Source organism: Leptodactylus fuscus, chromosome 2 (genome assembly GCF_031893055.1).
Source record: "Leptodactylus fuscus isolate aLepFus1 chromosome 2, aLepFus1.hap2, whole genome shotgun sequence".
Lineage (NCBI taxonomy): Eukaryota > Metazoa > Chordata > Amphibia > Anura > Leptodactylidae > Leptodactylus > Leptodactylus fuscus.
In genome coordinates, this window is record NC_134266.1 from 210,331,758 (window position 1) to 210,347,188 (window position 15,431).

Below are 15,431 nucleotides of genomic sequence, written 5' to 3' on the forward strand. Positions count from 1 at the left end.
TGCTTATCCTTTTTCCTATGATATATGTATGCTGGATTGCACCCAGAATGTATGCATACATACATACATAAATAAAAGACAGTGTGAGGAGATAGTGGTCAGCTTGCCGATTATATTTTAATATATATTATATTTAGGTCATCTGGAATGTCTATTGACATATATGACCAGCATATTTTCATAAAGTCTACCTTTATAATGCCACTTGTCTAGCTTTCACAATAGCACTAACCCTTTTTTGCCAATTTACCCATTGGCGCTATCAAACTGGTCAGTCTGGGCCTGAGTGTTACACTCAGGCCCAGACTGACCAGTTTGATGGCGCCCATGGGTCCTTACCCCAGCCTCGCCATTAATATACAGCTTGGAGTGTAGACTGATATACCCTTTTTACTCAATGTACCCTGATTGTACACCTCTTTACATTGTACTTGATGCTCCCTTATGGGTTTGGTCATCCCAATTTTCCCTATTTTTCATGCATGTCACCTACCTGGTGTTCATCAGCCATGACATTACTTGCGAACTCGAACACCAGCTCATTTGGTTGCACGGCGGTAGCCATCCTAGTGCATCCCCTTCCTACAACTCTTCATGAGAAGTATCTTGGATGGAATGAAACTGGTAAATCCAGGCCACTAAAGTGCTTCTTCAGGTTCAGTCATTAACACGAATATTTCTGATGATCAAAATCCAGGTGTCCGGTTTTCCTTTAGAGGGCAAGCAACAGATTTTCTTACGCCGTTTTTGTCATTGGGATGTACGGACCTGCAAAAAGTAACAAAAAACATAAGCTTACATATCTTACCTAAAAAAGCAAAAAACATCTAACCCATACAACGTAAAAACGTGACAACAATAATAGTGCGATAAATACATAAAATCATATTTGCAATGATATAACAGATGAGCCAGAACAAAAATTAAACGGTATGAGACCTCCTCTACCCGCTGTGACCTATGATAGCTTGAACAGATGGACTTAGGTTACCTCTTGTACAAGGAAATCATTACTGCTTGCCCCTGAAAGTACAGGATCAGTACAAAGCAATTCTATGTTGCACAGCAGCAGAATCCGAAATCAGATAAAAGAATAAAAATAACATAAAAGCTCACATACAATAACATCAACAGCCAACAGAGAATAGATACATTCCCTGAATTTCTTCTCTGACATTTTGCAGCTCTGGTCTACATTATAGCTTTGCTTATCACAAGAACAAGCTTGTGAACTACAGGAAGGAAACAGTGATGACCACGTCACGGCAAAAGAGAACATGCAAAGATCTGCACACCACAACCACTCCACCCCAGACACAGCTCAAGACTGAGGGGTAGAATGGAAACAGCTGTACAGGAGCCGAGTAGGACAGGAGTCTCAGGAGGGCAAAGTGTTAACCCTTCATTAATTGAAGGGGTAGATTGCAAAATACATCAAAAGATGCACAGAAAAAACTTTAGTAGAGTCAACTTTGAAAAGGTATATATATGAGGATGAGGTTTGTGTTATTTTCACACATGGGCTAGTCATGACATCTATTTTGGGCCGCAGTTTTCTGTATCTTCACACATGCCCAATTATGGAGATATGAACATTATCGTTGTACAGTAACAAAGAAAACCTAAACTATATATTTGATTTTTTAAAAGACTATAGTGCAAAATGGAAAAGTAAGATGAGAAGAGACAATCTTCTTTGTACAATGTAAGAAGGGCTACCTGAAGATCCACCAATCACAACGCGCTTTGCACCTGGGACCCCAGCGATGAGCTAGAATTTACAGGGAGGCTAAGCCCTAAGAGGTTAATTCCCCTGTAATGCCACCCCAAGGGAAATTAAGCTTTACACGATGAGCTGTCCATGCAGCGGGCATAGATGTAAGAGTTTCTCCAGAGTCTTCTTTGTGTTTTCTGTCTGCACTGGCTAATATATGGAGATTACAAGGGAAGGACTCCCCTTTTAAGCCACAGTGCACAATAGGGTCATTGAAAATATAGTTTCTAAACCAGGCAACAATTTTAAGGATTTTGACAACTACCGTATTTATTGAGTTCAGTGATATCTATTGTGGAAGAACAGAAGTATAATCCAGCATCTTGAACTGTGACAACAGTTAGAGGGGTTGTCCAAGATTTAAGATTTTATGGAGTATTCCTAGGATAGGCCATCAATATATGATCAGTCGGTAGCTGTCAGCTGATCCCCTGCACCAATTGGCTGTACAGGGCTGCTACTGATGCCTGTACTAAACATAACATGGAGGCAGATATCAACAGCCCTTACAAAAAGTATCATGAGAACTGCCGCTGCTCCTCCAACCTCTGGACAGTGTGTTCTCCGGTATTGCACAACCGACATGAACCGCCTTTAGTTTTTACTTGTTAACTGGAAATGCCTGAACCATCATTGCTCAGCTAGTTACATGATGAGTCTATAATGAAGTCAGTCTGTTTGCAGAACGTGTGGGCGTACTAGCAAGGACCCTCCTAGTACACAGGAAGACTGTGAAAACATCACATTATTAACCGTGCAGTTAAAAGGAGAACGGTTATCTTACACGCTCGGCTGTAGAGACTTTCCTAAGAGTTAAAATGATCAGATAGCAAATGATGGACACTTTAGAAAATAGGTAAAAGAATTCTACCGATTATATCCAGCACAAGTAAGGATTCTAGCGTCCAGAGACAGAAGAAAGACTCCATCATCCATACACAGTTTGTTAAAGGAGTATTATTGGCTTAACTATTATGACATATTCACTGCTGTGACCCACACCTGCAAGGTATTTATAGTTTCTTCAGATATAACAGAAATGTTTAGGGTCAGAAAACACCATTATTAAATAAGCGTCTTACTGTAATTGAATGTTTTTAGTTGCAGCCAAGGCTCTGTTCACACCAGCATTTTACTTCCGTGGATTTACTTCCACAGTATCATGAAAGCAGAACAATGGACAAAAAATATATGATAATGGCCATAACCCGACAGATCCCATTGACTATAGTAGGCACTATCTGTTTAGCATATCAGTCACCAAAACTACCTGCACTTGTTGCATGGGAATGGAGGTGGCTAGAGAGAAAATTTCAACTGGAATCAGTCGGTGTTTCAGCCTCTCTGTCCCCCATTCCGCATAAAAATCGGTAAAGAAAAAAGTCGTGCAAGAAGGACTTTTCTCTAACATTTTCAGCAGAAACTGAGCAGAAACCCGGCAGACCTCATTATAGTTTATGGGGTCCGCAGGTTTCCACGTGTAACCGTTTTTAAGCGGATAGGGTTTCCTTTGTTAAGGTCCCCAAGTGGACATAAAATATGGAGACCCAAATACTAGTGTGAATCTAACATAAAGACATAATAGTTGGGCAAGCAGTCTCAGGCGGTCTATGTTCCCCAAAAGACTATGCTACTAGGCACATATCACTAGAGCCCCAATCATAAATATGTAATAAAGCCCCCATTTACCATATGTCATCTATGTCATCTGGTGTATATTGTGGAGAAACCTTTGGGCCTGCTGAGTTTACAGGGCTCAATAGTGATTGCTACCTCTGCACCCCTTATAGCTACGCCTCTGCATCTAGCATCACATGGTCCCCATTCACAACCTATTCTTAGCAGAAAGATACCAAAAATCCAAGTATGAATGAGGACAGAATTTCTTATATGAAGAAATGCCAGCTAAACCCTATAGCACCATTATTATTATCATCTGACAGAACTAACACTATATTGCCATTAACATTAGTTACAATATAAAATTCCAATAGCCAACACCTGTAAGCAGTCAGTAATAAAAGTGTAAGACCGGTCTGATTTTAGACACACCTCACACAAGGGCACATTGGGTGAACAGCCCAGCACTCACAACTAAATGCTTTCCTAATCTCGATAACAGTCACTTGCATAGTAATCACTCCGCTATTGCCCACAGACCATTGCCTCGTAATTTCTAGAAATATGCAATAACTCCCCAAAAAAACATAATGGGTATAGCCTATCAGTGTGGCAACCATACCTCACCTCAGTCTTATCTGCAAAATCACATTTAAGCACACCATGGGTGGGAAGGGCTTTGGCCCTATTCAGTTGCCAAACTATCTGGATGTACCTCTATATCAGTATAAGTACAACCAGCGTGGTTCAAGATAAAAGGAGATTGGCAGATGGCTCTAGTCCCTTCCATGTCCTGAGCTCTGGACAAGTTCTACACAGATTTTTCCAGTGATTTCTTGCAGACACACACATAATGCATATTTTATCAATTGGAATAATTTGTACTCAAATGTTTAGATATTGCTCTGGTATATATGTTATGGTGCTCCTGATGTTAATTTTATATTCTCTCAGAATGTCCACCAAATGTGTCCAGCTCAGGTGGTCGCACATATTCAGTAGCTCAGTCCCAAAGCCCAAATCTCCTAGTTCATGTCACACTGTGCCACCTGACCAATTTGGCGCTAAGCCACCCCTTAGGGAGTTATTTAAGAGTTCCCCCAGTCTTCACCCTTTAACCCCATTCCAGGGAGACTACCAGGTGAGAGTGGTCCCAGTATAGGTGGTTTCTGACCAGGATACAGTCTGCTACAGGTTGAAGCTCAGTGGCAGGCAGCAGATAAACATGGTCATACACAAGCCAATGGCTGAAGACAGGCAGCTCAGGTACAGTAGTATAGGGCAAGCAAAGATCATATAGGAGTAGGTAGCAGTACAGAAGCAGAAGTGTGGTTAATAAAACAGGCCTAGCTCAATAAACGATAAACAGCAGTAAAGCAATATGGAACCCTCGCAGAATCTGTCTCAAGATTCAATATTGCTCAGGCAGAGAGCAGAAGACTAAACTAAGCAGAGCGTCAGGACCGGAGTTGTTATATAAAATTGTTGCGTATTTTCTGGTGGTGTTTGTGAATTTGAGCCGATGTCCTGTGACTCTCTGGTTATTCTCTTGCCACTGAGCTGTTGAGTTGGTGGGTGGGTATCTGCCTCAATGTATATTTGAGTTGGCTTGGTGTCTTTGAAGATGCGAGCTTCAGGTGTAACATTGTCCTCAGCCTATCGGGTCTTTCCGGGGTCTGTAAAAGGCTCACTGCTGGCTTCAGTTTCACCGGTTTTCTTTGTTACAAACTAGGATTCTTGGCCCAGTTTAGTAGGAGTGGTTTGTGGAGTTGCATGGTCTCAGGAGCTGAATTGGAAGTGGTGCGAGTTTTGACCTGTGTGAGAATCTGTTTTTGAGCTTTGTGAGAATCACTTTTCCTCTCCTCAAATTCCTGTTGTGTGTTTATGGTTGTGCTGCGCCTGTTAGTTCTCCAGCTGGTCCCATCCTAGTTGTTACTGTTTGCAGCTGCACCTATTCTTTCGTTAGGGGTGACCACCTTTAGTATCCCAGTCCCTAGCCTCTTATAGATCTCACCCCACCTGTCTGTTAGGTCTTTGCGTTCAGAGAGCTAGTAGTTGTTGGGGCCGAGCTTAGCTTGGGAACAGCTGACTAACACACTCAGGCAGGGCCTAGTCAGCTGTTGAAGCGCCAGGAACAGCTTTCCTACCCCATTTCCATAGTGGTGCTAGTAACATTCGGTATCACGGTTGCTTGGGCACTGACACTACCGTGACACAGAGGCAGTCAAGAAATGGCTGAGAAGAGCTCACATGTGTACTTGTTAGGCCTCATGGGCTGGACAGATACAGAAACAGAATGGAAGACACAGCAGGAGCAAGAATCAGAAACCGCACAGTGAAAACTAGAGGTAAGCCAAGGTCTGCCTTTATTAGAGAGAGCATGGCAACAGGCGCAGGGCTTTGCATGGTGGTGCAATAATTCCTGCTTTTGTGCATATTAAACAATATATGATCAGGCAGCTTAGTTGTTCATTTTTTGAGTAAGATCATTCATACAAAACAATCCCATCTTCAACAGGACAGCCGCATGATGGCTTCCCAAAATCTGCTATTTCTGACCACATTTAGGCTGCCTCTATACCTAGTATATTGAGGTCTGATCTCATCTACAAGTTCGTAATTCCTAACCCATACGAACCAAAGAAACAAAATGCACATTACAGAGTGCCCTAACCAGAGCCATAGCTATAGGGTGTGCAGAGGTAGACGGCATGGAGCCTCAAGAGAACCCAAAAGCATCTCTACAACATAAGGCGGCTCTAATACTATAGACAGCACATAGTAAGTGGGGCCTCATTACATATTTTGCATTGAGCCTTGGAACTTCCAAGTTACGCCTCTGGCCCTAATATTTGTGCTCATTTTTATGACATACCTAAAACGACATAGATGCCTTTGTATACTTCAGATTTTCACAAGCTATATACTGGTCAGGCATAACATTAAATCCATTAATAGGAAAGTGAATGACACCCAATTACCTTGTGACAATGGTAACTTTCAATATGTGGGGTCTTGTGGAGTGTTCCTGTAATGCAGTGGTTAGTATTGACCAAATGTGATCAAAGGAAGGATAGGGTCATGGACATCTAAGGCTCATTGGTCACATAGGGACAGAAGGCTAGCCCATCTCGTTCAATCTGCAGCACAAATGGCTAAAAAAGTCAATCCAGGCTACAAAAGAAGAAAACACAGTGCTACAAGGCTTGGGGCAGAGCTTCTGGCCAGTCAGACCTTACATGGCAAAAATGGGCCTACAATGGGCACCACGAGCATCAGAACTGGACCTTGGAACAACAGAAGAAGGTGGTCCTGGGTCTGATAAATGAAGTTTTATTTTATATCAGGTGAACAGATGTATGTGTGTGTTTTGTTTGTTTTTTTAGCTGTGGAGCATTTGGCATCAGGGTAAACTATGGAAACAAGGCAGGCAGAGACATAGCAATATACTATTGGATTAACTTGGCTTTCATATAGATGTGAATCTGATAGGTACCCCCTCCCCCTCCAACCACCTAATAACCGCTATAGGCTAAATACACCTGACTATCCTTTATCTGTAATTGTGGGCCAATAAAATACTGAATATGGAGGCTGTGGCTACAATTGCTTTTAGTATGTCTGATCAAATAAATGACTAAATTACATCCTCAAGATACCATATAAATACAGCTTCTAGTATAAATGCATCTAGTATAATACAGCTTCTACTGTATTTGAGTTTTCTGTTCAGTATCTGCCCTTTAACTACTGTATATAAGGTAGAAGAAAATCACTCTGGTTACATTTCTGCCTTTCTGCTTGCCATTTTCTCTTCTGCTTGACTTGAGGGACAAGTAACAGGAGTTGCGGTAATTTTAGGCTGTTCATCTCTTCAATGGTAGAACTAGGAACGTACTTCATAATGACACTACAACCTTCTTAAATGAGACAGTGATGGACCCCATACAATATATCTACGGACAGGGGTTGTCTTCTCAATCTGAGCTCACTAATGCTGGATTTCGACATTTAATTTCAGTATCAGTCTTTATATACACTCCTGATTTTAGTTAAAATAAATAAACAAACAAAAAATGCATTAACTGTACAGAAATTCAGCATATGGGAATCTGGAAAGCATATCTCATCTTGCACATTATTGGTGGGTGTCCATTCCTGACAAAGCTGAATGTACAAAGCAAATGCGGAAAGAACAGCGGCTCTGGCTTTCTCCTTGTGTCTTGCAGAGCTACGTATGACTACATCATGGCAGGCTGCAGGTGCTTTTCACTTTAGACCGGCTCACCCACTAAGAGACAGGCCAGAACCGTATTGCCACTGGAAGTGGAGAAACAGGTGAGGCCTGTTGGTACAAGGTACGAGGCTAATTTGACTCCCCATCCCCCATTACTATGTTTGTGCACACTTACTTACAACCTTAGCGGTAACACTGAGAACATCTGCCTGATGCTTCATTATTTAGGCTCTTTCCCTAAGTTTGTTTGTACATTTAAAACAGCCATTCCTATTGAATGGAGAGCCATTTGCAAGAACGGGGCTTTAAATATAATACATGACCCTAAATAAATGCATTTACCCTACATGCAAACCAGATGAATGCCTAAAGCTTGCCATAGTCAGGAGATAGCTGTCAACCAAACTTGGCTTTCTAGGTTCTCCACAAAAATATGCATGCTTAGCGTGGTCGAGTATGCATGTTCATCTCCATAGAAAAATGAGAATAAACCTCTGCCAAGCACCTCTAAAACCCATCAGGATGATCATCTGTGTCATTGCCAGCAGACAGATATAGGTTCACAGTTACATTTGTTGATCCAGAGGAAGGTAAAAAACCCCATGAGGCTTATGCCAATTGCCCTATGTTATAGGCCTCGCTGCCGGGGCCCTCAAACAATATGACTAACAAATCCCACTGCTAGGGCCAAGCCAACTAAAATCATATTTTTATAGCCAATTTTACTTTATACCCCTAATCATATAAAATAACTCAAGCCCATTTGTAATATGATTGGTCACCGAACCCCCAAAGTTTCAACACAATGGATGGTTCACCGTTTATCTTTAGCTGCAATGCTACATTTGCCATTGCTTTAATAACATTTCTATAATTTTGCTTTTCCAAGTGTGCACAAATCTATGTACTCAAAAATATTTATATGAGAGGATGAATATAATATAGCCAGTTTACCCAAGAACATCACCAATCCAGGTTATTTTGGAATCGTGGCTGGTAAAGCCTGTGAGATGTGGCAGAACAGCCCCGATACCCCACCACAATTCATGCAATGGTTTGTGTCGAGCCTCCCCCGGCCCAGGGATTGGTCCATTGCATGTCGGAGGTAGAAGAGGGCAGTGATAGGAGTGATCCCAGGAGGAGAGCTGGGCTTCAGCAACTGTATCATGGCCTCCAACTCCACCAATATTGTACAGATGAAGAGCAGAAAACTTGGGGGGTGTATGGCGTGTATACTCCACTTGTGGTTGAAGCCCAAATGGAAATTCTGGCTCCCTCATATAGCTTTCAGAGTGTGAGAGTAAGGTTGCATTCATACAGAGTAACGTTGGCGTTTTTTGTGCTTATTTTGGCACATAGCGCCGCGTTAACACCGCGCTATTTTGCGGTCACGTTAAATGGCGCAAACGCGGCGTTAAGTGCCAAAATAAGCACAAAAACGCCAACGTTACTCTGTGTGAATGCAGCCTAAGGGTGAGACAAACATAACATTCACAGTCATAGTAGTCCTTTGAACACTGGATAACAGTAATAACTAGTCACTAAATTCAGCATCTATTATCAGGGTACAAAGTGGGGGTGGTCCCAGTATGCAGTTATATTGCAGCAATATGGAAATGTGATGTCCAAGGTAAAAGCTTGATATTAATAACACTGTTGTGTATTCCTCAAAATATATACCTTGGTAACAGTATTCATAGGCTGCAAATTGCAAGTTAAAAACCACTCGATGGACAAGTGGGTGCACTACACTTTGTGCTTCAGAAAGGACACTTAACCCCATGAATACTCACATTACATGGACAATTCAACCAATGAGACTCGGAGCAACCATCACACTAAAACGTCATACTCTGAAGTTGCTCAATCTATTCCATATTGTTCTGGCTTTGCACCAAAGATTATATGTGTATAACCATGTTTAATGCCCAGAGGAGACAAAGCTTATACTTTACAATCTTAAGACTATTGTGAATCAGCTGAAGGGTCGAGGATACCAGAAGAAGAGCAGATTGGAACTCAGGAGGGACATGGTGGATCAGTCAATAGAAGGACATCGAAAGGCAAATGAAACTGCTAACCAGCGTCAGCGCTTATCCGCTATAAGGGAGAGTTGAATCGCCCATGACATTTACGCCTATGATCTGCAAATACTAACCTGGGTATGATAAAATACACACCTTCTATATGTGCTGAAAATCAAGTGACTAGAATAACATTTTGGCCAATTGTTTCTATAGGAGATATTTTACAAGCTCACATGTAATGTAGAGCACCAAGTAATATTTTACAGACTGAGACGCAACACTTTGATAAGGATTTCTGAGACTGTCTATTGTGTTGGTCACTTCCATTGTTTAGCTCTGTCATTACATCAAGACAGTGAACTGATGGCGGCGCCGGCTTTGTTACATGATGATCATCAAGTGCATACGATAGAGCTTACTCGCAATAATAAGGTCTGTCGGGTTTCTGTTACCCAACCAAACCATTTTACCAGCATGCTGCACTATTTTTGTCCTGCAATGGAGGTTCCAAATAGTCTCCATCATTTCTGTGAACATAGCCTAGCTGTACTGCAACACAAGAAGTGGACTAGATGAAGGAATACATCACACCATCTTCCACAAGGTTTTATTTGCAAGAACCAAGATGGGTCTCATATGCTTTTTAGCTCTATTAGCCAAATCCAAAAATGACCAAGACAGCAGTGATCCAAAAGACAAAAGCAAGGACATCTGCCGTATTTATCTTTATAGTCTAGTCATTTATATTGGGGTTATGAGCTAACTTTACAGGATATAGACTGGTCTTACAGAATAAAGTCACTACATGGTATAAAACATTAAAACATACAATAAAAATACCCTATAAATAAGAAAAAGGCTTATTATCTGGCCTATGATCATAGCACCAACCTGAAGCCCTCTGGAGGGAAGAGGCCGATTCCTTACCGTGTGCAATATTCACAATGAGGGAGACTCTGGGCTGAGAACCATCTCTGAACCTTATTCCTATTTTCAGTTTGGAACTGACAGCAATCGCCAGTCACAGCCCAGGGAGGGCCGGCTGCTATTACCGACCAGGACCTGAAATTCCAGTTCTCTTACATTGCTGCCTGCTTTCCTAGGCAAGCTGGCCCAGCCTACATGGTATCAGGTTGCACAGAGCGAGCATTTGTAGCACCTTGCAAAACAAACATATCACATACCTGGATGTGCCTATACCTGTTGACTTCACCATTAACCCTGTCCATGCTGAATGCAGATTCAAAACAAAGCATGTATATTCCACAATAAAAAAACAAGGCCTTATGTATTGGTTTTCATAAAAATATATAAGCAAAAGAAAATTAAGAAATACCCCCCTCCCACTGCTAATAATAAAAATATAACTTAGGGATCGCATTATGATACAAAATCTAAAAAAATGCATCTGTCTGCAGTAAATATTTGCCAAGTAGCCCACCCAACTGCAAAAATATGCTAAGAAAATTCACATAGGGCACTACATGTAAAATAAGACACAGCCGGATGTCACTTCCATGGCACATTAGTACAGTGTATATATTAGAGCTGGTTGCACCCCCCATTATCTGGAGTACATAGAGTATCCGGTTTCTATTTCACAACTGTGCCTTTTACTTTCCTGAGTTATCGCTGTTTAGTGCCAGTATCACTATGTCATGTTAGATGAGAATTTTCATTTTCTGTTTATAGGCAGCACTGGGAGCTTCTTTCTATAAATGACTAATTAATATAAATATAATCTATATACATATCATACATAGTAGAACTAATCTTGGACCCAAAATTGTATCTTTATACTTTTCAATAATGGGCATGGTTTAACCATTTGCGATCCCCACTTACAGTCATGTCAATGTATAGATACTTACGGTATATCTTTGCCATATTGTATGGTAAAATCTATAAGTCACTGTAATTGTATACACCTCTACAAAACCATTACATCCTCCACAAGTCGAGCTTCTCTTTAGCCAGCAACAACCAGAGCTTCTTACAGAGTTGGTTACTGCCCCTTCTAATCACTCATCGACCTCCATACGCCCCAACCCAAGACCCCCCCCCCCCCATACCCACCACCCTCTTTGCTTTGGCAGTGCCAAATGTCTATTTGGACATGCCAATAAAGCTTTTTGATTTAATACTAGTAACAATGGAAAATACCTTTAGGATCAATTTACCATAAGAAATGAGAAAAAAAAACTCCCCAAAAAACTGAAGTGTATGCATTTTGTACTGAAAAAAACATTATTGTGGTCATAGCATTTTCTGGGACAAGAAAGTACCTTTTACAATATGGATCACATGTTTATAGATGACCACTTAGCACTTTATATGGATATAGTGTGTACATAGTGTAGGAGATTTATCAATTCCATAGGGTGCATACACATAAATATTAAATAACAAATGTCTCACACCACAAAGGGGCAAAAGTCCCTCTATCATAAAGTACCAACGAATAGCATTGCTTCCACTATCTAACTACAGTACTGGCAGTGGCACTACTGCCAGTACTTTAGTTAGCGGAAGGAATGCTATTCTTTTATACTTTTTGTTAAACGTCCTTTTGCCACTTTGTGATGTGAGACTTTTACCCCTTCATCGCGGTGTCGGGAAATATGTTTTCTGGTCACCTTGCTTAGAACATTTATTAGTAGTGAGGTCCCCTGATGATTGGTGGCGATGCACCCTGAAACGTGTAGGGACTGTAAGAGACTAGTTTTTGTTGAGGGTACAGTTTGGGACTGCCCTTGTCAGGGTGGGAGTCAATCTAGAGATACAGGTACAGCACCTGAGGGATAGCCTAGGGACTGTCATGGTTGTCCTAGGATTCTGTCTTCATCTCACTACCTACGTGACTATGGACTGGGAAAGATCTAACCATATTTTTTTCTGGTGACCCATTTGGTTACATAAGGTGTTAGTGTGCTGACCCTCTGATATTTGGACCACCATATCCCAATATTGTATTGTACCAATGTTTGCCATATTTTCACTCTTATTTTTCTAAGAATTTTTAGGGGTATTTATTCAATGTTAAGTTTTATAAATTTTTCCCATCAGTGCTTAGTTGTTTTGTTTTTGGAATAATGTAGCTATATTTGTCTAATTTTACAACCCTTGTAATAGTGACATTGTGACCGTGGGTGTCAGTAGCTGTCGACAGCCATCAAAGTTGTATGCACAACAGTCACTAGAACTGTTTTTTTATGGAAAACTTTCAATGAGGAACATCCCAGCTACCAGGCATACCACGATCCAGTCACCATCACACCCACCAAAGACCAGAATTGCTGCTGGAGCATGTTTCATTAACGTAAGTTAGTGTAATATTTTCATAGTCCATTCCCTTTTCTTTTAGGCTAGATGTGTCTCTTTCTATCATAAAGTCAGTATTACTTTTCCATCTATGTACATGACAAATGTGTTACCAAGCAAGTCCTTCAAGCCGGCTCAAGATTTCCATAAGCTATGACATAAATGTTTAATAGATGGGAGTTCCAGAGGCAAACTCTCTTTTTCAAAAGTAGTGAGGTGTTGGCCATATACTTGCCAAATTTCCTAGAATGCCTGTTGGCTCCTGAAAATGTGGTCAGATGTCCTGGACGCCACTGAAACTTTATGGAAGGGAGAGCTTTCCAAAATTTCTCTGTATCCAGTTTACATAGAGCGCTAAAGGTGGGTGGTGGGGTTTAATGCAGCACAGACAAGGCAATTTATTCACAACTAGGGGCCAACATGGTGGCTCAGTGGTTAGCACTGCAGCCTTGCAGCGCTGGAGTCCTGGGTTCGAATCCTGCCAGGAACAACATCTGCAAGGAGTTTGTATGTTCTCCCCGTGATTGCATGGATTTCCTCCCATTCTACAAAGACATACTGATAGGATTAAAAATGTACATTGTGATCCCTATTTGGGGCTCACAATCTACATTAGAAAAAAAAAAAATTATTCACAACTATACAGCCATAAATAGAGTGAGGAGGGGCTCGGTAAAAGAGTCATGACTTACATAAAGGATGTGGTATATAAAAGGGGCACAAAGATCTATATCCTTACAGACAATTTTCAAAAGTTGGCAAGCGTGCAATAAGGCAGAGAGGCAGGGGCGAGCCAGTCTATAAGTGTGCAACTCTCCATTAAAGGGATTCTACTACTAAATCAACATTTTATCTAATTACCACGTCGGAAAAGCCGTAAGAAAGGCTATTCGTCTCTTACCTTTAGACGTGGTCTCCGCGGCGCCGTTCCTTAGAAATACCGGTTTTAACCGGTATGCAATGAGTTCTTCTCAGCAATGAGGGCAGGCACCAGCACTCAAACGGCGATGGGGGCGTCCCCACTGCTGCCAGAGAGCTCACTCCAGCGCCGCCTCCTTCAGCTGTAACCCCGCCTCTTCTGTCTTCCGTCTCGGTTCAACCTCCAACGCCTGCGCAGTATGCTCAATACAGGTGCGTACTGCGCAGGCGTCGGAGGTTGGACCGAGACGGAAGACAGAAGAGGCGGGGTTGAGCTGTTTGAGCACTGGGGCCCGCCCTCATTACTGCGAAGAACTCATTTGCATACCGGTTAAAACCGGTATTTCTAAGGAATTGCGCCGTGGAGACCACGTCTAAAGGTAAGAGACAAATAGCCTTTATTAAGGCTATTCCGACGTGGTAATTAGAAAAAATGTTGATTTAGTGGTAGAATCCCTTCAAAGTCTAGTGGAGAAAGCCTAGCCTGCTATTTCTGCTATACCACATCGCCAGCTACAGACCCATACTGTAACACTACACAACCACTTCAAATTGCCAAAGTTCTCCAAACATGAGACGATAGCAAGGTTGCTTTCTGTGTACTTCTCTAAATCGTCCTCATTTACAGCAGAAACACAAACAAGTGGTTTATGTAGAAAAATGGGAAGATAAAACCTCAGTGAGGAAGCAAATGTTCCCCTGAAGCTGAAGTGATAGCAATAAATGCACCTTAAGGGACTGCAGAAGTTCAGTACAAGCATTTTGCATGTTTAAGGGGATGACAATCCTGATGTGATCAATTAACCCGCACCATACTTCCCTGGCATACAGCTGACTGTGCCAAGGTGGGCTGCAGTCTGCAAGGCATTTCCCTACAGCGACCAATAGAAAACTAATGTATGTGGTGCCCATTCAAGGGCAGTTCAAGTCTGCCACAACCAGAGGAACTCATATACAGAGTCTTATAACACTCTAACATGTTCTCATGCAAACATCACACTAGCACACAACATAGCGTTCTAAGAAAAGATGCTCCAAAATTGTTGCTTTGTGAGGAATTCTATCATTTACTAAAAAAAGACATGTCAGGAGAAATGACAGGTCCTCTATGAATATTGCAGTTCTTACCTACACAGTAATTGTAGGGCTGGACAGATCACATGATCCATGTAGACAGTGCACTGAGGAAACACGCCCCAGACATGTCAATAGAAAAGGGCTTCAGAAACAAGGTCCTATTAACCTAGAGCAGTCTAAGCAGATTCTAAAGCTTCCAATAGTTTGTTCAATCTATTTTTAAGGATGTGCACATACTATATGAAAGTCTTTGTGAACAGTTCATTTACAGAACACAGGCTTTCGTAAATGGCATAATATTCCACTATTGGCATTGGAAGGGCAGAATCAGAATTGCTTCTGCTTGCAAAGAGAAAATCAATAATGTTTATTTTCTCACCTCTTTAGTAGGGGAGCAACAACCCTCTTTCCTTCCCAGGTAACTGTCGGATGTAGGAGGGCCTACAGACTGGGACTC

At 41.6% G+C, this 15,431-nt stretch overlaps 1 protein-coding gene across 2 annotated transcripts in view; it reads right to left on the minus strand.

The window, feature by feature from the left end:
• ELF1 (E74 like ETS transcription factor 1) overlaps nt 1-15,431 on the minus strand; it is an 88,352-nt gene that overhangs the window by 25,793 nt on the left and 47,128 nt on the right. The window contains exons 1-2 of one of the 2 annotated variants that reach the window (XM_075265462.1): nt 10,586-10,697; nt 494-768 (exon numbers count right to left, since the gene is read on the minus strand). In XM_075265462.1, coding sequence (XP_075121563.1) covers nt 494-565 — 72 coding nt within the window. In that variant the 5' untranslated portion in view covers nt 566-768; nt 10,586-10,697. Of the gene's footprint in view, nt 1-493; nt 769-10,585; nt 10,698-15,431 lie in introns of those variants that run through there. The other variant, XM_075265461.1, reaches the window with a different exon arrangement.